The sequence below is a fragment of the Mya arenaria genome, chromosome 16 (assembly GCF_026914265.1).
Source record: "Mya arenaria isolate MELC-2E11 chromosome 16, ASM2691426v1".
NCBI lineage: Eukaryota > Metazoa > Mollusca > Bivalvia > Myida > Myidae > Mya > Mya arenaria.
The window spans coordinates 31673985-31701865 of NC_069137.1; the positions used below are offsets into that span (position 1 = coordinate 31673985).

Below are 27881 nucleotides of genomic sequence, written 5' to 3' on the forward strand. Positions count from 1 at the left end.
TTTGCCCCTATTTAACCGTTTCTGTGTGCTTCTGGAGAAGCAAAACAATGAATGTATATATGTAAAAGTGTAAATATCCGTGTGCTAGAAATGGTCCATTTATCAAGATTTAATACACGGTATACATGTATATGTCCCTGACATTCCTGTTGCTTGATTCTCATCAAGCCAATAATCTCGTGGGCAATAAAAGACAAAGACAACCCAAGAAATCATCATAAACTTGGGCTTAATCTATTTTGTCTTCGCCGTTATAGCAGATACGAAACTGCCGTAATGTTCTTTTCTCTCTCTGTGGAAATCTTGTGTCTATGAGAACGGACCAATGTGGCATGCTGCGCCGCCTGTGTGTTTTCTTCAGTGCAAAATATGCTTTATTTGTATAGGGAATTGCTATTATGATGTGTGCGTAAATAATTGTAGAAGGCAGGCAATGGCCACCATTAAAAAATAAACAGCGACAATTAAGATCTGTCTTACGTTTTGATTCCGTCTGCACAACGGGGACACAAATGTACGTACGAATGGAGGCACAAATGTTTGCACATCGGGGGCATACGTACGAATGGATGCACACATGTTTGCACAACGGGGGCGTACGTACGAATGGATGTACAAATGTTTGCAGAACGGGGGCGTACGTACGAATGGAGGCACAAATGTTTGCACAACGGGGGCACACATGTATGTACGAATGGAGGCACAAATGTATGTACGAATGGAAGCACAAATGTATGTACGAATGGAAGCACCAATGTATGTACGATTGGATGCACAAATGTTTGCACAACGGGGGCACAAATGTACGTACGAATGGAGGCACAAATGTTTGCACAACGGGGGCACAAATGTATGTACGAATGGAGGCACAAATGTTTGCACAACGGGGGCACAAATGTATGTACGAATGGAGGCACAAATGTTTGCACAACGGGGGCACAAATGTATGTACGAATGGAGGCACAAATGTATGTACGGATGGAGGCACACATGTATGTACGAATGGAGGCACAAATGTTTGCACAACGGGGGCACAAATGTATGTACGGATGGAGGCACAAATGTATGTACGAATGGAGGCACAAATGTATGTACGAATGGAGGCACAAATGTTTGCACAACGGGGGAACAAATGTATGTACGAATGGAGGCACAAATGTATGTACGAATGGAGGCACAAATGTTTGCACAACGGAGGCACAAATGTATGTACGGATGGAGGCACAAATGTATGTACGAATGGAGGCACAAATGTATGTACGAATGGAGGCACAAATGTATTTACGAATGGAGGCACAAATGTTTGCACAACGGGGGCACAAATGTACGTACGAATGGAGGCACAAATGTTTGCACAACGGGGGCACAAATGTATGTTCGAATGGAGGCAAAAATGTATGTACCAATGGAGGCACAAATGTTTGCACAACCGGGGCACAAATGTATGTACGAATGGAGGCACAAATGTATGTACGGATGGAGGCACAAATGTATGTACGAATGGAGGCACAAATGTTTGCACAACGGGGGCACAAATGTATGTACGGATGGAGGCACAAATGTATGTACGAATGGAGGCACAAATGTATGTACGAATGGAGGCACAAATGTATGTACGAATGGAGGCACAAATGTATGTTCGAATGGAGGCACAAATGTATGTACGAATGGAGGCACAAATGTATGTTCGAATGGAGGCACAAATGTATGTACGAATGGAGGCACAAATGTATGTACGGATGGAGGCACAAATGTATGTTCGAATGGAGGCACAAATGTATGTTCGAATGGAGGCACAAATGTATGTTCGAATGGAGGCACAAATGTATGTTCGAATGGAGGCACAAATGTATGTTCGAATGGAGGCACACAGTGTTTGTTCGAATGGAGGCACAAATGTTTGTTCGAATGGAGGCACAAATGTATGTTCGAATGGAGGCACACAGTGTTTGTTTGTTAAGATTGTCATGAGATCTGTACTGCGATATAACACTAGTAGATGATGTTGTTTTTTAATTGTGTATTTGTCCTAGCTCGTTTTCGTTCTCATGATATTGTCTATCAGTGTTATAACTTTAGTACGAGCTATATGCCTGTGTCTTAAGCAAAAATGCGGTATGCGGTATAATAATAATTCGAATACATACTTAGAATGTTTTATAATATGAGAACGTAGTACTTAGTAAATGCTCTATCCTACTTGTGTAACTACTGGACACATAATGCAACTAGTTTGGAAACATTGTCGTTTTTTTTCTGTAAATGTCATCATAAATTCCATTGCTAGGTTTTACACGATTCCTTGCTGATGGAATTATGAGATGAAAAACGATAATTACCGTGGAGAAGATATTATAGTAAATATAACATATATCTTCTAGAAAAGTATTGTAGTTAGTTCAAATATTTTTTTTAATCAGATGCCGTGTACAACGACATAATTTGGAAAGGTGACAACCTTGTTCACGTCGACCAATCTGGTCTCAGGTGTGCTCAAATTGGGTAAAAGTGCTGGTCATGGCCACACGTGGACGTTGTTTGTATCTCAGTAGCTCGGTGTTTAGTTCACATATCGTGGGCGGGTGGTGCCCTGTGAACTAGAGTGACAGACGTTCAATAAAGAAGGTGCTGCTGCCACAGCCAATTGTCTGCGTGCTGTAAAGACACCCTTTTACAGTCTGCTTTGAAGTGGTTTTGGCCGTAGTAACTCGTCTTGATTTGGCGGTGCCACTCTGGTTCGTCCTGATCACCACCCGTCACCTACAGTGCTGTTAAATGATGGCTGTTTATCAGGTTGGACACAACAAGTGACGTCCTTATAGTGCCTTGTTCACGCTAAGCCACTTAACGTTATGTTTATAAATCTTTACACCGATCATTATATATGATTTAGTAAGAGTATGAGTTGTAGTAAAGATGAAAAGCAAACCGAGCAATTATCTTATATATATTATTGATCAAATGTATCTCAAAATTACCTCTCTGTTTAGCTGTAAGTACCTTAGAAACGGAGAAAAAATCGTATCTCTGACCTTGGTCCACATTTGGAAGCCCCGATTTGGAAAACAAATCACACAATAAAGAAAAATAGATAAATCGAACTACAACAAAATGCCAGTTAAACAGTTAGGAGCAAAAATCAAGTATTCTGACACGCACGCGAGTTGAGGGAATAGAGTTTCACTGTTGCGTCAATGATTCCAATATTTTGTTACACATGCTTGCCATTCATTTGTGGTCAACATATCAAGTTCTCTTCCTTTTATGGACATAAAGTTATTGTGGTCGTGAAGCGTTGCATCATATCAGTATATTTTAGTTATTGAACCGGTTTTTAGTACTCAACTCACGCTAGTATACAGTTTTGTTCAATTATAATATGAACACTGTCTTTGTTAAATCCTGCTTGCATCTGAAAGCTGCTGGCAAAAAGTTTAATGATTAAAACTTGGCTACTCTGGCTTTGAGGGCCACAGAAACTTGGCTACTCTGGCTTTTAGAGCCACAGAAACTTGGCTACTCTGGCTTTGAGAGCCACAGAAACTAGGCTACTCTGCCTTTGAGGGCCACAGAAACTTGGCTACTCTGGCTTTTAGAGCCACAGAAACTTGGCTACTCTGGCTTTGAGAGCCACAGAAACTTGGCTACTCTGGCTTTGAGAGCCACAGAAACTTGGCTACTCTGGCTTTGAGAGCCACAGAAACTTGGCTACTCTGGCTTTGAGAGCCACAGAAACTTGGCTACTCTGGCTTTGAGAGCCACAGAAACTTGGCTACTCTGGCTTTTAGAGCCACAGAAACTAGGCTACTCTGGCTTTGAGAGCCACAGAAACTTGGCTACTCTGGCTTTGAGAGCCACAGAAACTTGGCTACTCTGGCTTTGAGAGCCACAGAAACTTAGCTACTCTGGCTTTGAGAGCCACAGAAACTTGGCTACTCTGGCTTTGAGAGCCACAGAAACTTGGCTACTCTGGCTTTTAGAGCCACAGAAACTAGGCTACTCTGCCTTTGAGGGCCACAGAAACTTGGCTACTCTGGCTTTGAGAGCCACAGAAACTTGGCTACTCTGGCTTTGAGAGCCACAGAAACTTGGCTACTCTGGCTTTGAGAGCCACAGAAACTAGGCTACTCTGGCTTTGAGAGCCACAGAAACTTGGCTACTCTGGCTTTGAGGGCCACAGAAACTTGGCTACTCTGGCTTTGAGAGCCACAGAAACTTGGCTACTCTGGCTTTGAGAGCCACAGAAACTTGGCTACTCTGGCTTTGAGAGCCACAGAAACTTGGCTACTCTGGCTTTTAGAGCCACAGAAACTTGGCTACTCTGGCTTTGAGAGCCACAGAAACTTGGCTACTCTGGCTTTGAGAGCCACAGAAACTTGGCTACTCTGGCTTTGAGGGCCACAGAAACTTGGCTACTCTGGCTTTGAGAGCCACAGACACTTGGCTACTCTGGCTTTGAGGGCCACAGAAACTTGGCTACTCTGGCTTTGAGAGCCACAGAAACTTGGCTACTCTGGCTTTGAGAGCCACAGAAACTTGGCTACTCTGGCTTTGAGGGCCACAGAAACTTGGCTACTCTGGCTTTTAGAGCCACAGACACTTGGCTACTCTGGCTTTGAAGGCCACAGAAACTTGGCTACTCTGGCTTTTAGAGCCACAGAAACTTGGCTACTCTGGCTTTTAGAGCCACAGAAACTTGGCTACTCTGGCTTTTAGAGCCACAGACACTTGGCTACTCTGGCTTTTAGAGCCACAGAAACTTGGCTACTCTGGCTTTTAGAGCCACAGAAACTTGGCTACTCTGGCTTTGAGGGCCACAGAAACTTGGCTACTCTGGCTTTGAGAGCCACAGAAACTTGGCTACTCTGGCTTTGAGAGCCACAGAAACTTGGCTACTCTGGCTTTGAGGGCCACAGAAACTTGGCTACTCTGGCTTTGAGGGCCACAGAAACTAGGCTACTCTGGCTTTGAGAGCCACAGAAACTTGGCTACTCTGGCTTTGAGGGCCACATAAACTAGGCTACTCTGGCTTTGAGGGCCACAGAAACTTGGCTACTCTGGCTTTGAGGGCCACAGAAACTTGGCTACTCTGGCTTTGAGAGCCACAGAAACTAGGCTACTCTGGCTTTGAGAGCCACAGAAACTTGGCTACTCTGGCTTTTAGAGCCACAGAAACTTGGCTACTCTGGCTTTGAGGGCCACAGAAACTTGGCTACTCTGGCTTTGAGGGCCACAGAAACTTGGCTACTCTGGCTTTGAGGGCCACAGAAACTTGGCTACTCTGGCTTTGAGGGCCACAGAAGCTAGGCTACTCTGGCTTTGAGGGCCACAGAAACTTGGCTACTCTGGCTTTGAGGGCCACAGAAACTTGGCTACTCTGGCTTTGAGAGCCACAGAAACTTGGCTACTCTGGCTTTGAGAGCCACAGAAACTTGGCTACTCTGGCTTTGAGGGCCACAGAAACTTGGCTACTCTGGCTTTGAGGGCCACAGAAACTTGGCTACTCTGGCTTTGAGGGCCACAGAAACTTGGCTACTCTGGCTTTGAGAGCCACAGAAACTTGGCTACTCTGGCTTTGAGGGCCACAGAAACTTGGCTACTCTGGCTTTGAGGGCCACAGAAACTTGGCTACTCTGGCTTTGAGAGCCACAGAAACTAGGCTAATCTGGCTTTGAGAGCCACAGAAACTTGGCTACTCTGGCTTTTAGAGCCACAGAAACTTGGCTACTCTGGCTTTTAGAGCCACAGAAACTTGGCTACTCTGGCTTTGAGGGCCACAGAAGCTTGGCTACTCTGGCTTTGAGAGCCACAGAAACTTGGCTACTCTGGCTTTTAGAGCCACAGAAACTTGGCTACTCTGGCTTTTAGAGCCACAGAAACTTGGCTACTCTGGCTTTGAGGGCCACAGAAACTTGGCTACTCTGGCTTTGAGGGCCACAGAAGCTTGGCTACTCTGGCTTTGAGAGCCACAGAAACTTGGCTACTCTGGCTTTGAGAGCCACAGAAACTTGGCTACTCTGGCTTTTAGAGCCACAGAAACTTGGCTACTCTGGCTTTGAGAGCCACAGACACTTGGCTACTCTGGCTTTGAGAGCCACAGAAACTTGGCTACTCTGGCTTTGAGAGCCACAAAAACTTGGCTACTCTGGCTTTGAGAGCCACAGAAACTTGGCTACTCTGGCTTTGAGGGCCACAGAAACTTGGCTACTCTGGCTTTGAGGGCCACAGAAACTAGGCTACTCTGGCTTTGAGGGCCACAGACACTTGGCTACTCTGGCTTTGAGGGCCACAGACACTTGGCTACTCTGGCTTTGAGAGCCACAGAAACTTGGCTACTCTGGCTTTGAGAGCCACAGAAACTTGGCTACTCTGGCTTTGAGAGCCACAGAAACTTGGCTACTCTGGCTTTGAGGGCCACAGAAACTTGGCTACTCTGGCTTTGAGGGCCACAGAAACTAGGCTACACTGGCTTTGAGGGCCACAGACACTTGGCTACTCTGGCTTTGAGGGCCACAGACACTTGGCTACTCTGGCTTTGAGGGCCACAGAAGCTTGGCTACTCTGGCTTTGAGAGCCACAGAAACTTGGCTACTCTGGCTTTGAGGGCCACAGAACAACAGGTATTTGGCTAATCTGGCTTTGAGGGCCACAGAACAACAGGTATTTGGCAGATGTATTCTTTACTCTTCCTAATGATTGATCTGCGCATTTACAGTTGCTTTGATATATTAAAACGAATTAATCAGGGAGCACATTGAGATCTAAACAAGGTTCGGCTACCGGATTTCACTTGTATATCTGATTTCTAGAGAATATCGTTTGGACACACCTAGTTATTTTGGTATTTCAACTTTTTGCCCCACGTTTACGTTTGCAATTGATGAATTATGCTTGATTGCAAATAAATCGTTTGGTAGTGTCATCTGACCCGTGTTAGTGTTGTTGTTTGGTAGTGTCATCTGACCCGTGTTAGTGTTGTTGTTTGGTAGTGTCATCTGAATCGTGTTAGTTTTGTTGTTCGCCAAAACGTCCTTATCAATATCATTTGAAAAGCGCGGGATGAAAGCGACATGGCTCCAGCTGCTGCTTTATTTTATGTCCTTTAGAACATCTCCGCATAGTCTAGACGAATGTATCATATGCAGTAATTTTAGACAGTCGATTAGAAAGACGTTTGTAATTCGGAGATCTTACGTAAGTAACGTTATTTGAAACATGGAACAAGTAGCTTCTGAAATATGCCTGTAGCCGCGATGATCTGGACACATTAAGAGCTTTATTTACTGATAATCATTATATGAACGCACATGACTGTTAAAATAGTCATATTGAAATGCAGCGTTTCAAGTGTCTGGTATGTTCAGTTTTCATTCATTTTAAGTGTTTCTGTACTACACAGTTTTGTTTATTTAATCTTAATAAGTATCAGAAGTAAAGAGGTTTGATGGTGAAATGTGCAGTTTACTAAAACATTGGCATGCCCACTTTCAGTTTGTCCCATATTTGGTTTCTATGTGCATTGACTCTCGGACGCTAATACCAGGATCTTGGCCACTAATAGGTTTCCATGAGCGTCAAGGATTGACTCTCTGATACACTTATACCGGAAACTTGACCACTATTTGGTGTCAAGGGACGCTGAAGCTCTGATACACTAATACCGGTAACTTGACCACTATTTGGTATCAAGGGACGCTGATTCTCTGATACACTAATACTGGTAAGTTGACTGCTATTGGGTGTCAAGAGACGCTGACTCTCTGATACACTAATACCGGTAACTTGACTACTATTGGGTGTCAAGGGACGCTGACTCTCTGATACACTAATACCGGTAACTTGACTGTCATGGGGTGTCAAGGGGCGTTGGCTCTTTGATACACTAATACCGGTAATTTGACCGCTATTGGGTTTCAAGGAGCGTTGGCTCTCTGATACACTAATACCGGTAATTTGACCACTATTGGGTGTCAAGAGACGTTGACTCTCTGCTACACTAATGCCGGTAACTTGATCATTATTGGGTGTTAAGGGGCGTTGATTCTCTGATAAACTAACACCGGTAACTTGACCACTATTGGGTGTCAAAGAGCGTTGACCCTCTGACACTTATACCGGTAACTTGACCATTTTTGTGTGTCAATGGGCGGTGACTCCCTGATACACTAATATCAGTAACTTGACCCATATTGGGCTTGAAGAAGCGTTGACCCTTGGACACTAATACCAGCAACTTGACCCATACTGGGTTTCAAGAAGCATTGACCCTCGGACACTAATACAAGCAACTTGACCCATACTGGGTTTCAAGAAGCATTGACCCTCGGTCACGAATACTAGTTACTTGACCCATAATGGGTTTCAAGAAGCATTGACCCTCGGACACTAATACAAGCAACTTGACCCATACTGGGTTTCAAGAAGCATTGACCCTCGGTCACGAATACTAGTTACTTGACCCATAATGGGTTTCAAGAAGCATTGACCCTCGGAAACTTATACCTGCAACTTGACCCATACTGGGTTTCAAGAAGCATTGACCCTCGGACACCAATACCAGCAACTTGACCCATACTGGGTTTCAAAAAGCATTGACTCTCGGACTTTAATACTAGTTACTTGATCCATTCTGTGTTTCTAGAAGCATTGACCCTCGGACACTAATACTAGTTACTTGACCCATACTGTGTTTTCAGAAGGGCTGACTCTCTGGAACACTTATACCAGTAATTTGACCCATACTGGGTTGCAAGAAGCATTGCCTCTCGGACACTAATACTAGTTACTTTACCCATACTGGGGTTTCAGAAGCGCTGACTCTCTGGAACACTTATACCAGTAATTTGACCCATACTGGGTTGCAAGAAGCATTGCCTCTCGGACACTAATACTAGTTACTTGACCCATACTGGGTTTTCAGAAGCGCTGACCTTGACCCATACTGGGTTTTCAGAAGCGCTGACTCTTTAGAACACTTATACCAGTAACTTGACCCATACTGGGTTGCAAGAAGCATTGCCTCTCGGACACTAATACTAGTTACTTGACCCATACTGGGTTTTCAGAAGCGCTGACTCGCTGGAACACTAATACCAGTAACGTGACCCATACTGGGTTTAAAGAAGCATTGCCTCTCGGACACTAATACTAGTTACTTGACCCATACTGGGTTTTCAGAAGCGCTGACTCTCTGGAACACTAATACCAGTAACGTGACCCATACTGGGTTTAAAGAAGCATTGACTCTCGGAAACTAATACCAGTAGCTTGACCACTGTTGGAATTCCTGGTGCGTTGACTCTCTGATACTTCTTACACCAGTAACTTCGCCACAAATGGGTGTCAAGGGGCGTTGACTCTCTAGGACACTTCTACCAGTAGCTTTACCACTACTGGGTTTCCATGAGCATTGACTCCAAAGGACACTTATACCAGTAACTTGACCACTGTTGTGTTTCCTGGAGCGTTGACTACAAAGGACACTTATACCAGATACTTTACCGCTGTTGGGTTTCCTGGAGCGCTGACTTCAAAGGACACTTATACCAGTAACTTGACCCCTGTTGGGTTTCCTGGAGCGTTGACTTCAAAGGACACTTATACCATTAACTTGACCCCTGTTGGGTTTCCTGGAGCGTTGACTTCAAAGGACACTTATACCAGTAACTTGACCGCTGTTTGGTTTCCTGGAGCGTTGTCTCCAAAAGACACTTATACTAGTAACTTAACCCCTGTTGGGTTTCCTGGAGCGTTGACTCTAAAGGACACTTATACCAGTAAATTGATCTTTGTTGGGTTTCCAGGAGCGTTGACTGAAAAAGACATTTATACCAGTAACTTGACCGCTGTTGGGTTTCCTGGAGCGTTGACTGCAAAAGACACTTATACCAGTTACTTCACCGCTGTTGGGTTTCCTGGGGCGTTGACTCCAAAAGACACTTATACCAGTAACTTGACCGCTGTTGGGTTTCCTGGAGCGTTGACTCTAAAGGACACTTATACCAGTAACTTGACCCCTGTTGGGGTTCCAGGAGCGTTGACTGCAAAATACATTTATACCAGTAACTTGACCGCTGTTGGGTTTCCAGGAGCGTTGACTCCAAAGGACACTTATACCAGTAACTTGACCCCTGTTGGGGTTCCAGGAGCGTTGACTGCAAAAGACATTTATACCAGTAACTTGACCGCTGTTGGGTTTCCTGGAGCGTTGACTCCAAAAGACACTTATACCAGTAACTTGACTGCTGTTGGGTTTCCAGGAGCATTGATTCGCAGGGACATGATCATGATCATGACTTGACTCATATTATCTTCCATGGGCGTTGATAATATATATAATAGCTTATTGAAAATATACTGTACTTTGAGCGATTCTAATTGATGTAAATCACTCTTGTGTTTGGTGGTTTCTAATCACTTCGCAGGTTAATATTAGTTTCGTCTTTGTTTCCCGTTTCCTGCGACACTTTAAGATAATGGTATTAACAATTGCTCGATCAATTCTTCCTGGTGTTGATCTCGTCTCCACGGTGAACAATGCGAGTCAGTAACTTCATTTTGTTGTAACTTAGAGATTAGTTTTGGAAGAATTTGTAGCCCATTAAAGTCTTATAATTCAATTTCGTATCTTCCTTGCTGGTAAGAAGAAAATTGGGTGCCTTAATGAATCCCCTGTGTAACGTCTGCAGCTGTTACTTGCAATTCTACACATGGGATTGACCAGGAAGATTGCCATACTGTCAAGAGCATGTGTCACAAGCTTTAAAACAACGGCACGCTTTTGTTTCTGTGAATCTTTTGATTTTTCCATGAATCTGATCACAATGTACAAAGAATGTAGGAGATTGGATGGATGTTAAATTTATTTTGTGACCTCATGTTTGTATTACTCCCATTATGTTAACTTGCGACCTGGCAAAACGTGACCAAGACCATCATTCGACCACAGTGCTTACACCATTTCCAACAGCAACATGAAACATTACAGTGAAGATTATATTCTACAATCGTCTTATTTCTCATTCCAGGATGTGCCTTTTTAACGTACTGTGGGCGAGAGAGCGCCCTTCATGCCCAAGCCGCCTTACACGAACAGAAAACACTACCAGGGGTAAGTCACTCTTCTCCTATGCACAACAGTGGTACCGCTTATAACATGCTTTGCAGGGAACCGACTCTTGTTGGGTTCACGTATAGGAATGACGTCAACATAACGTCATATGTACTTCCGTTGTTCGGAAAATTCTCAAAAAATAAAAAATGTTCTTATGATTGATAGACATGTTTTCACATGCTCAATACACTGTCAATCAAAACTATCATTATTCCTGAAACTTTTATACCTTAAGTATCTATTCTTGCTTGATTTATCATTTAGAGTAAAGATAAAAACATAAACCGCTGCGCTATAGTTGAAAAGGTCATTTTGGAAGATCTGTCATGGCGGACGGTGCAATTTTTAGAGTTTGTTTTTCAAGTGGAGTGATTTTTCTTAGGAATAACTTGACCCCCCTTTTTTATTGCCTTAAAAGGTAATTTAAAGCTTGTACTTTAAGAATATATGCGGTTATCATAGCCTGCATTCGCTCGAAATGCCTTTAAATGTTGTCTAAAAATTAAATTTTACATTGAATTACATAGGGAATAACAATGGTGGTGTGTAACCTATATACATGGACTTGACTCAGTGATAAACACAAATAAAGAGGACAGTTCTTGTTTGGTTATAGACATACATGCAGGGGGTTAATTCTTGCTGTACATAAATGGGGATACCCATTGAGTTTGTTTTGATGATAATCAAACATCCAGGGTACATGTATTTTTCCTTGGACATACAGTGGCGGGGGGGGGGCATTCTTGTTGGATTCACGTGTATGAGATGCTTCTTGAATTTGTTTCGATAATGAATCACATATGTAGGTGATAGTTTTTGTTGGATTAACGTATATACATGGATACATGGGGATACATCTTGAAATTGTTTCTATGGCACGGCATTCGAACATTATAGAGGACATGTCTTGTTCGTTTGAGTAACATTAGGTGGATAACTCTTACTGTATTAACATATACATGGAAATACCTCCTTATAATTGTTTTGATGATAAACACACATGGAGACTTGTGTGTTGAAGGAGGGATATGTAGTGTTGGGTCAACTGATCAACATGAAACGTATTTGATAAACAGGCTGAGCAGCAAGTGTTCAATAAACAGATGCTGTATAATGTGTGAGACATGTGCAGTAAGTGTTCAATAAACAGATGCTGTATAATGTGTGAGACATGTGTGCAGCAAGTGTTCAATAAACAGATGCTGTATAATGTGTGAGACATGTGCAGCAAGTGTTCAATAAACAGATGCTGTATAATGTGTGAGACATGTGCAGCAAGTGTTCAATAAACAGATGCTGTATAATGTGTGAGACATGTGTGCAGCAAGTGTTCAATAAACAGATGTTGTATAATGTGTGAGACATGTGCAGCAAGTGTTCAATAAACAGATGTTGTATAATGTGTGAGACATGTGCAGCAAGTGTTCAATAAACAGATGTTGTATAATGTGTGAGACATGTGCAGCAAGTGTTCAATAAACAGATGTTGTATAATGTGTGAGACATGTGCAGCAAGTGTTCAATAAACAGATGTTGTATAATGTGTGAGACATGTGCAGCAAGTGTTCAATAAACAGATGTTGTATAATGTGTGAGACATGTGCAGCAAGTGTTCAATAAACAGATGTTGTATAATGTGTGAGACATGTGCAGCAAGTGTTCAATAAACAGATGTTGTATAATGTGTGAGACATGTGCAGCAAGTGTTCAATAAACAGATGCTGTATAATGTGTGAGACATGTGCAGCAAGTGTTCAATAAACAGATGCTGTATAATGTGTGAGACATGTGTGCACCAAGTGTTCAATAAACAGATGCTGTATAATGTGTGAGACATGTGCAGCAAGTGTTCAATAAACAGATGCTGTATAATGTGTGAGACATGTGTGCAGCAAGTGTTCAATAAACAGATGCTGTATAGTGTGTGAGACATGTGTGCAGCAAGTGTTCAATAAACAGATGCTGTATAATGTGTGAGACATGTGTGCAGCAAGTGTTCAATAAACAGATGCTGTATAATGTGTGAGACATGTGTGCAGCAAGTGTTCAATAAACAGATGCTGTATAATGTGTGAGACATGTGTGCACCAAGTGTTCAATAAACAGATGCTGTATAATGTGTGAGACATGTGTGCAGCAAGTGTTCAATAAACAGATGCTGTATAATGTGTGAGACATGTGTGCAGCAAGTGTTCAATAAACAGATGCTGTATAATGTGTGAGACATGTGTGCAGCAAGTGTTCAATAAACAGATGCTGTATAATGTGTGAGACATGTGCAGCAAGTGTTCAATAAACAGATGCTGTATAATGTGTGAGACATGTGCAGCAAGTGTTCAATAAACAGATGCTGTATAATGTGTGAGACATGTGTGCAGCAAGTGTTCAATAAACAGATGCTGTATAATGTGTGAGACATGTGTGCAGCAAGTGTTCAATAAACAGATGCTGTATAATGTGTGAGACATGTGCAGCAAGTGTTCAATAAACAGATGCTGTATAATGTGTGAGACATGTGCAGCAAGTGTTCAATAAACAGATGCTGTATAATGTGTGAGACATGTGTGCAGCAAGTGTTCAATAAACAGATGCTGTATAATGTGTGAGACATGTGTGCAGCAAGTGTTCAATAAACAGATGCTGTATAATGTGTGAGACATGTGTGCAGCAAGTGTTCAATAAACAGATGCTGTATAATGTGTGAGACATGTGTGCAGCAAGTGTTCAATAAACAGATGCTGTATAATGTGTGAGACATGTGCAGCAAGTGTTCAATAAACAGGATGCTGTATAATGTGTGAGACATGTGCAGCAAGTGTTCAATAAACAGATGCTGTATAATGTGTGAGACATGTGCAGCAAGTGTTCAATAAACAGATGCTGTATAATGTGTGAGACATGTGCAGCAAGTGTTCAATAAACAGATGCTGTATAATGTGTGAGACATGTGCAGCAAGTGTTCAATAAACAGATGCTGTATAATGTGTGAGACATGTGTGCAGCAAGTGTTCAATAAACAGATGCTGTATAATGTGTGAGACATGTGTGCAGCAAGTGTTCAATAAGGCCAAAAAAAAATTGTTTGTTTAGGGTAATCTTCCTAAAATTTCTAGGTAGGGTAGGTCGGGATTTTTTTTTTTCAAAATCTGTCGTAAGTTCAGAGTGTTTTCTTACACATGGCAGTCTTTCCTACATTACTGTCATTGCCTGTCTTTGTTTTATCATATAAACAATAATTCTGATTAAAATATGCATTTATCCGCCCTTCGTAACTCTCTATTCGCTAACGTATATTTTTTTACTCATAAACGGAAAAAAATAGTTAGGGTCGGCGCATTTTTATAGGTAGGGTCGGGTTACCCGAAACAGACATATTTTTTTTAGGCCTAAACAGATGCTTTATAATGTGTGAGACATGTGTGCAGCAAGTAAATCTAGTTTTATAACCAGATATGGGTATAACTCTCCACTTGCTCGTTTAAATGGTATACTGATGGATAACTCAAGAGTTCTTTGTTCGTTTGACAGTTATATTGAGGTTTAACACACAAATGTAACCTGCATATTTGAATAAAGGGGGAAGGAGCTCTTGATAGTGTTTGACTATATTTGCAAAATATACGGGGACACACTTATATCATTTGTTAACACTTCTTACAACAGAAAGTTGATTATGGAGAGTTACTCTTGAATGCGAGCGTAGATGATATTAAAGCTGCATTCTCACAGATTGAATGTTTTGACAACTGTTTTATTTTTTGTCTTGGGACGAGCCAATTTTTGCAAAAATCCATAGAAACAAGTGATAAAACCTGCTGACAAAATATTAGATCGCAGATTTTTATATTCAAGTTCAAAAATTGATGTTTTGCGCATTTTTCTTAACCGTTAATTTTCGAAGGGAAATATGAAAATCTACGATCTGATTTTTTGTCAACAATCTTATATCATTGGTTGCAGATATTTACGCAAAAAATTGCTCTTTCCAAGACAAAAAATAAAGAAGTTTTAAAAATGGTAAAAATGTAAAATGAAAAAATTGAAATCAGTTTACGGAAGGGGGTTTTACTCTGTTTTTGACAGCAATTTAGTACACCACAATACTAGTTAAGCATTAGTCAGAATCTGATATTTCAAATATATCAGATAATTATGGTTTGGGTTTCCTTATTTTCTCTCTAAACTGGTTTACTGAACTTTAAAAAAAATATTAGCTTCTGAAGATGAAACTATTTCGGAAAGGGTCTGTAATAGTTGATGTCTTAAACTGAATGCCTAAAGTTCATCCCTATCTCGCGTGCAAGGCAGCTTAAATAAAAATAAATGGACAGCTATCAGCACTTTTCGTCGTAATTTTTTCATAGAAAAAAATATAACTCTTATGCAACGCCAATACTTATTCGTATTTTGTCTGATGTATTAATTTAAGGAAAGTAAAGTTTCCTTTAACGGAATTATGTTGAGAAAACAACACATTTCATTAGAAATCTACACCATAATATCCCATGCATTAAATGATTTGCACCCAATCAGATAGAAGTTGAACTGGACCGTATATCACATACAACTGCACCCAGCCAGCTCGAGCTTGAACTGAACAGCGTTATACAAGCTAACTTCAAACAGTTATTTTAAAAGTACAGATCGTGTTATCATTTTAAGACATATAAATTATAAGGCTGGGAAGTCGATATGTGTTCCCTGTCTTTACTTTGCTGCCTGTCACATACCTGAAATGAGTGCGAGTATTGAACATTAATTAATATCAAGCAAAACACGACACCAACTCTGCATTCTACTGTTACCTGCCATCCGTCAACTTACTACAAGAAAGGCAACCACGTGTTATAAGCTTTATTATGATTAATTAGCGTACACAAATAATGTAAATGTGCCAATTAGATTGCTAAGGTAACACAGAAACCACAGTGAACACTGTGACAGAAACATGAGCAAGTGCTAGTCTATACGTGCGTGTAGACCGGAGAAGCACTAACCAGTCCTAGTCTATACGTACGTGTAGACCGGAGAAACACGACCCAGTCCTAGTCTATACGTACGTGTGGACCGGAGAAACACGACCCAGTCCTAGTCTATACGTACGTGTGGACCGGAGAAACACGACCAAGTCCTAGTCTATACGTACGTGTGGACCGGAGAAACACGACCAAGTCCTAGTCTTTACGTACGTGTGGACCGGAGAAACACGACCCAGTCCTAGTCTATACGTACGTGTAGACCGGAGAAACACGACCCAGTCCTAGTCTATACGTACGTGTGGACCGGAGAAACACGACCCAGTCCTAGTCTATACGTACGTGTGGACCGGAGAAACACGACCAAGTCCTAGTCTATACGTACGTGTGGACCGGAGAAACACGACCAAGTCCTAGTCTATACGTACGTGTGGACCGGAGAAACACGACCCAGTCCTAGTCTATACGTACGTGTGGACCGGAGAAACACGACCCAGTCCTAGTCTATACGTACGTGTGGACCGGAGAAACACGACCAAGTCCTAGTCTATACTAACGTGTGGACCGGAGAAACACGACCAAGTCCTAGTCTATACTAACGTGTGGACCGGAGAAACACGACCAAGTCCTAGTCTATACCTACGTGTGGACCGGAGAAACATGACCATTCCCTAGTCTATATGTGCGTGTAGATCGGAGAAACACGACCAAGTCCTAGTCTATACGTACGTGTGGACCGGAGAAACACGACCAATCCCTAGTCTATACGTGCGTGTAGACCGGAGGAACACGACCAAGCCATAGTCTATACATGCGTGTTGACCGGAGAAACACGACCAAGTTCTAGTCTATACGTGCGTGTAGACCGGAGGAACACGACCAAGCCCTAGTCTATACGTGCGTGTTGACCGGAGAAACACGACCAAGTCCTAGTCTATACGTGCGTGTGGACCGGAGAAACACGACCAAGTCCTAGTCTATACGTGCGTGTGGACCGGAGAAACAAGACCATGTCCTAGTCTATACGTGCGTGTGGACCGGAGGAACAAGACCATGTCCTAGTCTATACGTGCGTGTAGACCGGAGAAACAAGACCATGTCCTAGTCTATACGTGCGTGTGGACCGGAGGAACAAGACCATGTCCTAGTTTATACGTGCGTGTAGACTGGAGAAACATGACCAAGTCCTAGTCTATACGTGCGTGTAGACTGGAGAAACATAACCAAGTCCTAGGCTATACGTGCGTGTAGACTGGCGGAACCTGACCAAGTCTTAGTCTATACGTGCGTGTAGACTGGTGGAACATGACCAAAACCTAGTCTATACGTGCGTGTAGACTGGAGGAACATGACCAAAACCTAGTCTATACGTGCGTGTAGACTGGAGGAACATGACCAAAACCTAGTCTATACGTGCGTGTAGACTGGAGGAACAGGACCAAGTTCATGTCTTTACGTGTGTGATCGAACCATCAAGGTTTGCAATATGAATAGCGTAACCGAGTGTTATAGAAGTGACTGAAAATTATTCTGATTTTTTATAATAAGACAGAATATATAACATTTACAGAAATGAATAGATAACAATTATAGGGTTAGACTGAGCAGATTAACAATTGCAGAACTGTATATATAATAACACAGATCATTGTTCTCCTAAATAAATATATTCAGATTAATTTTCCTTTATTGAGCTCAATTTATCTATGTACTGCTAGTTCCGTTAACATGATACTGTTTGTGCATTTCAAAATAAATGTGAAGTTTTCTCTCAGCCAACATTTCGTGGCTATGTGTGCATCTTAAATTAAATGACCTTAGTATTGCGTCGATTTTCAACACAAGTAATGTCAGGTGCGTCCAGGTTCCCTGGTTCATTGTTTGGGGTGAGGAACGTCCTCGATTCGATGATTATAATCATTGTTTTCACGTTATTTTATAGAAACGACCGTGTGCACCGAATGAAGAGCAATTGCTAATTAACGATGGCGCTTGAAAGCATGTCTGTACTTAAAATATCTCGTGAAAACAATGTACGATTCTTACCGACTCACTCAATGCACTTTATTCTTCAAAACAAGGAATTTATACCGTTCTCTTTCGTGTAATTCCCATCCGATACCGTGAATTGGTCAATCAAAGGTATTGTTATTGTTTCCGAGTGCAGATCGCCAGTTTTTGGGATAGATCAGCACATTTAAGAAAATGTTTACTGGTTCATTCTGGTTATTTTAAGAACCCAGGTTCATCCCATATTAGGTCAATCTATGGCAAACTTTAATATCGATGAAAAGGCGTCAATTGTTTTCCTTATCCATATATGTGTTCTGTAACAAAGGAAAGAAGGGCTCTTCTTTAGAGAAAAGCCGTGATTCACATATGATAACGCGGAAGCCGTGCTTCACCTACGTAAACGAAGAAGCCGCGATTCATTATGCTTTTGCGGGAGACGTGATTCACCTACAATAACGCATAGCCGTGCTTCAACTACGATATCGCGGAAGCCGTGACACACCTACGATAGCGCGGAAGCCGTAACTCACCTACGATAGCGCGGAAGATGTGACTCACCTACGATAGCGCGGAAGCCGTGATTCACCTGCAATAACGCGAAAACCGCGATTCACCTACGATAACGCGGAAGCCGTGACTCATCTCCGATAGCGCAGAAGTCGTGATTAACGTTACATAAAGAGCATGCCGTGATTCACCTATGATAACGAGAGAGCCGTGCTTCACCTACGATAACGCGGAAGCCGTGACACACCTACGATAACGCGGAAGCCGCGATTCACCTACGATAACGCGGAGGCCGCGATTCACCTACGATAACGAGGAAGCCGTGATTCACCTACGATTACGAGGAAGCCGTGATTCACCTCTAATAACGAGAGAGCCGTGCTTCACCTACGATAACGCGGAAACCGTGACACACCTACGATAACGCGGAAGCCGCGATTCACCTGCGATAACGATGAAGCTGTGATTCACCTACGATTACGAGGAAGCCGTGATTCACCTCTAATAACGAGAGAGCCGTGCTTCACCTACGATAACGCGGAAGCCGTGATTCACCTCTAATAACGAGAGAGCCGTGCTTCACCTACGATTACGAGGAAGCCGTGATTCACCTCTAATAACGAGAGAGCCGTGCTTCACCTACGATAACGCGGAAGCCGCGATTCACCTTCGATTACGAGGAAGCCGGTATTCACCTACGATAACGCGGAAGCCGCGATTCACCTACGATTACGAGGAAGCCGGTATTCACCTCTGATAGCGAGAGAGCCGTGACTCACCTTCGATTACGAGGAAGCCGGTATTCACCTCTGATAGCGAGAGAGCCGTGATTCACCTTCGATTACGAGGAAGCCGGTATTCACCTCTGATAGCGAGAGAGCCGTGATTCACCCGCGATAACGAGGAAGCCGTGCTTCTCCTGCGATAACGAGGAATCCATGATTCACCTGCGATAACGAGGAAGCCGTGATTCACCTGCGATAAGGAGGAAACCGTGATTCACCTGCGATAAGGAGGAAGCCGTGATTCACCTACCAATACGAGGAAGCCGGTATTCACCTCTGATAGCGAGAGAGCCGTGACTCTCCTGCGATAACGAGGAAGCCATAATTCACCTCGATAAAGAGGAAGCCGTGCTTCACCTGCGATAAGGAGGAAGCCGTGATTCACCTGCGATAAGGAGGAAGCCGTGCTTCACCTGCGATAAGGAGGAAACCATGATTCACCTGCGATAAGGAGGAAGCCGTGCTTCACCTGCGATAAGGAGGAAGCCGTGCTTCACCTGCGATAAGGAGGAAGCCGTGCTTCACCTGCGATAAGGAGGAAGCCGTGCTTCACCTGCGATAAGGAGGAAGCCGTGCTTCACCTGCGATAAGGAGGAAGCCGTGCTTCACCTGCGATAAGGAGGAAGCCGTGCTTCACCTGCGATAAGGAGGAATCCATGATTCACCTGCGATAAGGAGGAATCCGTGATTCACCTGCGATAAGGAGGAATCCGTGCTTCACCTGCGATAAGGAGGAAGCCGTGCTTCACCTGCGATAAGGAGGAATCCATGATTCACCTGCGATAAGGAGGAAGCCGTGCTTCACCTGCGATAAGGAGGAAGCCGTGATTCACCTGCGATAAGGAGGAAGCCGTGCTTCACCTGCGATAAGGAGGAAGCCGTGCTTCACCTGCGATAAGGAGGAAGCCGTGCTTCACCTGCGATAAGGAGGAAGCCGTGCTTCACCTGCGATAAGGAGGAATCCATGATTCACCTGCGATAAGGAGGAATCCGTGATTCACCTGCGATAAGGAGGAATCCGTGCTTCACCTGCGATAAGGAGGAAGCCGTGCTTCACCTGCGATAAGGAGGAATCCATGATTCACCTGCGATAAGGAGGAATCCATGATTCACCTGCGATAACGAGGAAGCCGTGCTTCTCCTGCGATAAGGAGGAATCCGTGATTCACCTGCGATAACGAGGAAGCCGTGCTTCTCCTGCGATAAGGAGGAAGACGTGATTCACCTGCGATAACGAGGAAGCCGTGCTTCTCCTGCGATAAGGAGGAAGCCGTGATTCACCTGCGATAACGAGGAAGCCGTGCTTCTCCTGCGATAAGGAGGAAGCCGTGCTTCTCCTGCGATAAGGAGGAAGCCGTGCTTCACCTGCGATAACGAGGAAGCCGTGCTTCTCCAAGGTTGCCACCAAAGTCGTGCAGGGCTAGATCATCACGAAAAACTTCCGATTCTGGCCAGAGTTTTACACAACTAGTTTATGTCATTAAGCCTGTTAGATATGAAGTGAAATAAAATTCACAAAGTATGCTTCCAATTTCGAATAATAATGGACTTAGGACATTTCTTTTCCCTTAAATAATGCGTTTTCTGCATTAGGCTAAGCCAATTTAATGTTTAGTTTCTCGGCCACTTTTTTTTGTATCTCCTTCAAGTTTGTATCAATTATTTGCCCAAAACAGTCAATAATAAATATTCAAACCTCTTCATAAGGTGCTTAAGTATTTCAAATGGTGCTTTATGCGGGGAACCGTTACGCGACCTAAATGCAGTGATATATCTGTCGCGGCGTTGTGCCTCCATGTCGCGCACTCTATACGGCACTGTTTCAGAATTCTTCATATTTAAAGAGTTAATATATTATTTTCTGCCGGTATACACTTTACAGTCAAATTTTCACTCATGACTCTATTTTTCGCACCTTTCATTGTGATAGTCACAGGCGTTACTGTATATCATTGTTATTGTAATAATACACTTATTTATAGAATAGTTGATAATAATATAAATAGACTGAATAGGCAATAAACGGAAGGCATTAAAATCATTCTAAATCGCTAAAACAAGGCATTTAACTCATTTTTGATGAATTTTCTTTCCAGAGTAGCGATCTTAAAATATAAAAGTATAACATGTAGTTTTCTTTTGTACCACTGCATGAATTTATACAAATGACATTTCCACGGAAATGTAATATATATCTGCCATTTAAACCTTCAAGTTTCGTTTTATGACAAAATCCCAGGATTTTGAATCTTGGATGAATTTGTACGGGAACTAGCGGTGCTGGCTCTCAGAGCCACCGCTCGTACGTGTGATCGTGCATGGTACGAGATCTGTCTTCCTCTTCTGTCTTTCTTTCTGGCTCTTTGAGCCACCATCGTACATGCGTATGTGGTCGCGCATGTTTCGAGATCTATCAAACATTTATTACTTTCCTCGCTTTGCCTCCCTTACCCACACTTTCTCTTCCCTTTACACACTCTCCCCTCTTTGCCTCCCTTACCCACATTTTCTCTTCCCTTTACATACTCTCACCTCTTTGCCTCCCTTACCCACACTTTCTCTTCCCTTTACACACTCTCACCTCTTTGCCTCCCTTACCCTAACTTTATCTCCCCTCTACACCTCCCTTACCCACACTTTATCCCCCCCTCTACACACTCTCCCCTCTTTGCCTCCCTTACCCACACTTTCTCCCCCCTCTACACACTCCCCACTCTTTGCATACCTTACCCACACTTTCTCCCCCCTCTTCACACTCTCCCCTCTTGGCCTACCTTACCCAAACTTTCTCTCCCCTCTACACACTCTCCCCTCTTGGCCTCCCCTACCCACACTTTCTCTCCCCTTTACACACTCACCCCTCTTGGCCTCCCCTACCCACACTTTCTCTTCCTTTTGCACACTCTCCCTCTTTGCCTCTTGAACCTCAAATGCTTTCAACTTCTCAACTTCTGCATTTTATCTGCTTCCTCGCTCTACTTCCTCTGTCACTTCACACTTTCGCTTGTATGTCTCCCATACCTCCAACTCCATATATTTATTTACCACATTATCTCCCCATTCTCTTTCTCCTGTATCTCAATTCCCTCCCAACTCAAACCTCCTTCCCCTGTCTTCCGCCCTCCCCTTACTCTCCTCTCTTCCCCCTCCTCTATCTTCCCCTCTTTATCTCCATAACTGTTTTCCCTCCCCTTTCTATACAATCTTCCCCCACCTCTGTCTCCCCCATTTCTCTCCATTTCCTTTCTCCCCCTCTCCTTCTAATAATCCCTTTTCCCTATATAAATATATATTGATTTTTATATATAATCATATAGATTCAAATGTATATAGGTAGAAGCGCGGAAAATAATTTTATTTCATACATATTGTAAAGGGTAATAATGCAAGCATAACTTATGCATTCCCGACGATGTGGTGTAAAAAATTTTCTTCGAAAATGGACAGAATCGAGCATGCAAATGAAGAGTTTACTAAGTAAACAATTTAATGCCTTAAATGGAATTCGTCACAACTTCAGTAAACACTATTTCAATTAAAGATTAACCTTGTCTCCCTTACTATATGACCGTCAAAATATGATGACAATTCTTCTTTTAGCAGGGAGTTTTGAGGTACTTATCAAAATGATTCTTCTTATACGTGTATTAGGATAACAATCAACTGCTAAAATGAATGTCTACGCGATCTACTTGCAGCGGACTTATACAGACCGATTTCTGTATATGTAAACCGTCCATATATATCCGAGGTTGTTTTCGATAAAAATGGCCGAGGAGTTCCGAATGTGTTTATATTCATCGAATCGAGTATGTTTTGTTCCCCAAACAATGAACCAGGGAGCCTGGACACAAACAATGAACCAGCGAGCCTGGACGCAAACAATGAACCAGGGAGCCTGGACGCACCTGACATTACTGCCATTGTCTTAGTGTTTTTCATTTGGGTATGAATAAAATATGAAAACTACAGGGACATTCCCAGTTGCCAGTAATGTAACAAATACCCTGTCTACAGGCACACGGTTTAGGTCTACACAATACCACGAAACAGTACAGACACACTATACCACCACTAAGATATCTTGATTCATAAATGTCGGGGCTATCATCATATTTGCCATTAAGCAGTCATCTTTAATAAGCGCAAGCATCTTTGACTGTTGGAACACGAGGTATGATCTTTGCATCGACTCATTATTAACGAGAAGTCTCTATAGGAAATCTGAAGACATGATTCACATACGACTCAATTCGTGCGTCCCTAAATTGATCTAACTCCATTAAATCAAGCATCTCAGCTGAGCACAAAAGACTCAAAATATACAAGACAACGGCCATGAATAGAAGCTCTCAGGGAGATGGTTCTATATAATTTCTAGAGAAATGTTCCACATCAGATTTCAATCTCTCACCACTCACATGCCAGTATGTTTCTGTTAAAAACAAGCATACAATGCGCGTACATTCATAGTAGTCGTACGGTGAAATGACCACATGTGTATTATAAAGGTAACGTTACCTTAGTCGCGGTATTATATTCACAAGCTCGTAAAAACTGTGAAAAGAAAATCATTGAATGTTTTCTCAGTATATTATTGTTGGTATAAGCAATATATAAGAGTGGCTGTACTGAAACATAGACCACTGGTATAAGAGTGGCCATACTGAAACATAGACCACGTGTATAAGAGTCATGCTCTGTTTTATAAGCACTGTTCTTGTTGAGTATGCCACTTATAAAACCTGGACGTTAGTTGACGAGTAAATCTTCGCGTATTTTGTGGACGTGCACACACGTGGTAACAGACCCATGACAACTGTTTCCTTTAATTTGGCCTCGAACGTTGCAAACGCTCGTCAAGAAAGTTCATGAATTTGATCACGGGTCATGTTAGCCTATTTCAAATATGTATATGGAAGCTGGCTTTTGGGCTTGTGTCACTCACATAAACATTGTCAATCCTTATTGTTTTCATATCATGTACGATGTGCGGGGAACGTTTAAAATATTCCATTATTGGCTTCATACATGTTTTGAACATGTTACCACATGTGGTATGAACTTCAATAGATCGCAATACCTCAAAAATAATGTTTACTTTGTTTTATTGCAAATAAATGTAAAACTTGCAAGTGTCATGGGAGCGTATTCCATAAACGGTTTCTAAAACGCTTCACGTAAACACGCTTACTAAATATATCTACATAGTTCGTGCAAAATAAAGGCAAATTATCCACACGTGCAAAACTACTGTTTTGGGAATTGTGAAAGCAATGTTGTTAAAGTAGTGCACGTGTTTCTGATATTGAACTTTCAGCACGCGCCACTACTTTTGGCCCACTCCTACAAATAGAAGCCATAAACTGCTGCAAAACCAACTCAGTGGTAATACTATAGAACATTTCAACATTCTTGTCGTAATTGTATCGATCCAGGTGTATGAATGGTACGCGGATTTTAACTGTTCCCGGGAAAATGTATAAAAATAAAATATATAATTATATATGATTTGTGTGTATTTTGATGAACGCACGGAATTTATCAGGGAGTAATTATATTTTCATGGAAATCCTTTGTTGTCTCTGATTCCCGTCTGAATATAGAAGCACGTGTAATAGCCACATATTCGTGCGAGTTCGGTTGTTTCCAAGAATCCAAAAATCATTGATCTTCTGGACGTTTTCTGGCCTTCCTGTTGTTTTTGTTTTTTAAATTGCTGGGCGCAAAATAGACAGTAAAATAATTATGTAACCAGTAGCAATATTGTAATTTGAAACGTTTCGTTGCGGCACGTGAACATTCCTGGGGGACGGATATTACTGGTTTCGACGTTCATGCCGTCAATAAAGTGCACTTAGGACCAATAAGAATTGAGTATTACTCAAAGTTTCGTCTAAATATATTCTATAGAACGCTCGGTTGCTGACTTTATTTTATTTTGAATCGACTTACATGATTTGTTTTTATTGGTTTTATGGGCAAATGTAATAGACAAATGTTGGTTGTTTTGTTGAGGTTTGAACTTATGATGAAATGGCCCCGTTCCGATTAATATATCGAAGACTTCCAAAATCCGCTATTAAAACGCGCTTTACCGATTTCCTTGTGTTTGCATAGAAGGATTTCGCATTCCACGTTTACAATACCGTGCACACGTCTGGTTTATTCCAATTAACTATGGCAAGTATCTGTAAAGTTAATCTTCCTTTGAGCATACAGAAATGTAAAAATGTCTAAAAAATCAAAACAACATAAGGGCGAAGTTAATTGAATGTTTTGAATAGGACGTTTTGCCAAGTGGGAGTGTTGAATTAATGCTAAGTTCACTAATTAGTCTAGCAGCACTCACAAAAGATGTTAGTTAGACAAAATGCAAGTGGTGCATGCAATGTAACCTGGGAAAACCCTTTAATAACAAACATATCCCGCTGCTTGTGTTATGAATTTAGTAATCTTGCATTTTTGAAAAACATTTGGACACATGACGATTTCTCTTACTGGATGTATATTGTTTTGTTTATAGATCAAGCAGGGTTGGTGCCAATATAGAGAAAGCAGGGTTGGTGCCAATATAGAGGAAGCAGGGTTGGTGCCAATATAGAGAAAGCAGGGTTGGTACCAATCTTGCGAGCGAGGAAGTATGTCCTCTATATCGACACCAACCATTTATTTGATTTATCTTGCTATATTTCATGTTCATTATTCTATGTTTTATACCATGAAATAAGTTAAGATAGACTAAAAAGAGTCATCCTATAAAGATGTGAGTAGAACTACGTTAATGCACTGCGTGTAACATCAATGTAACAAGGTTTTGAAGTATGTACACACGGAGATAAACTAGGTATATACTAGATACTCATGAGTATTGCACGGGTTTTCAATATCAAAGTTCTTGGTCATCCAAACATAAATTATAATTGCATTTATGATTGTGCAGGAAAGTCTCTTGAACCAGATCATTTTAAGACAATGCTAATAAGCTACGGAGGATACTCGGTATCATAGTTTGTTAACTACCCTCCAATGTCCACGGGTTCACGAAGTAGAGGCCGCTAGTTGATTATTTCCCATTCAGATTTTTAACCTTTTTGTCATGGTTATACTAGTAATTTATCGAACCGTGCAAAACTGTTTTCCAAAACTTTACCTCAGATTTATCTCTCTTCCTTATGAATACCTAAGTCGTTCTCAGACTGTTACAACTTCTCTCTTCCTCATGAATACCCAAGTCGCTCCAAGACCTTTACAACTTCTCTCTTCCTCAAGAATACCAAAGTCGCTCCCGAACTGTTACAACTTCTCTCTTCCTCGTGAATACCAAGGACGCTCCCAGATTGATACAACTTCTCTCTTCCTCATGAATACCTAAGTCGCTCCTAGACTGTTACAACAACTCTCTTCCTCATGAATACCTAAGTCGCTTCCAGACTTTTACAACTTCTCTCTTCCTCATAAATACCTACCACGCTCCCAGACTGTTACAACTTCTCTCTTCCTCATGAATACCTAAGTCGCTCCCAGACTGTTACAACAACTCTCTTCCTTATAAATACCTAAGTCGCTCCCAGACTGTTACAACTTCTCTCTTCCTCATGAATGATACAACTTCTCTCTTCCGCATGAATGCCTAAGTCGCTCCCAGACTGTTACAACTTCTCTCTTCCTCATGAATGATACAACTTCTCTCTTCCGCATGAATGCCTAAGTCGCTCCCAGACTGATACAACTTCTCTCTTCCTCATGAATACCTAAGTCGCTCCCAGACTACAACTTCTCTCTTCCGCCTGAATGCCTAAGTCGCTCCCAGACTGATACAACTTCTCTCTTCCTCATGAATACCTAAGTCGCTCCCAGACTGTTACAACTTCTCTCTTCCTCATGAATACCCAAGTCGCTCCCAGACTGTTACAACTTCTCTCTTCCGCATGAATACCCAAGTCGCTCCCAGACTGTTACAACAACTCTCTTCTTCATGAATACCCAAGTCGCTCCCAGACTGATACAACTTCTCTCTTCATCATGAATACCCAAGTCGCTCCTAGACTGTTACAACAACTCTCTTCCTCATGAATACCTAAGTCGCTCCCAGACTGTTACAACAACTCTCTTCCTCATGAATACTCAAGTCGCTCCTAGACTGTTACAACAACTCTCTTCCTCATGAATACCCAAGTCGCTCCTAGACTGTTACAACAACTCTCTTCCTCATGAATACCCAAGTCGCTTCTAGACTGTTACAACAACTCTCTTCCTCATGAATACCCAAGTCGCTCCTAGACTGTTACAACAACTCTCTTCCTCATGAATACCCAAGTCGCTCCCTGACTGTTACAACTTCTCTCTTCCTCATGAATACCCAAGTCGCTCCTAGACTGTTACAACAACTCTCTTCCTTATGAATACCTAAGTCGCCCCCAGACCTTAACTGCTCACAGACTGAAACAACATCTCTGTTATATCGCTGGCAAATTCGTTTTG

The 27881-nt window shown here is 42.2% G+C and overlaps 1 protein-coding gene across 6 annotated transcripts in view; it reads left to right on the forward strand.

Annotated features, from left to right (window-relative positions):
- The window catches only part of LOC128221959 (CUGBP Elav-like family member 3-B), a 156186-nt gene that overhangs the window by 46987 nt on the left and 81318 nt on the right, over positions 1-27881 (forward strand). For all 6 annotated transcript variants that reach the window (XR_008259036.1, XM_052930677.1, XM_052930678.1 and 3 more), the window contains exon 2: positions 11028-11110. Coding sequence is in view for 5 of the 6 variants with exons in the window: in XM_052930677.1 (XP_052786637.1) it covers positions 11028-11110 (83 nt within the window). In the remaining variant the exon portion in view is untranslated. The remainder of the gene's footprint in view (positions 1-11027; positions 11111-27881) is intronic.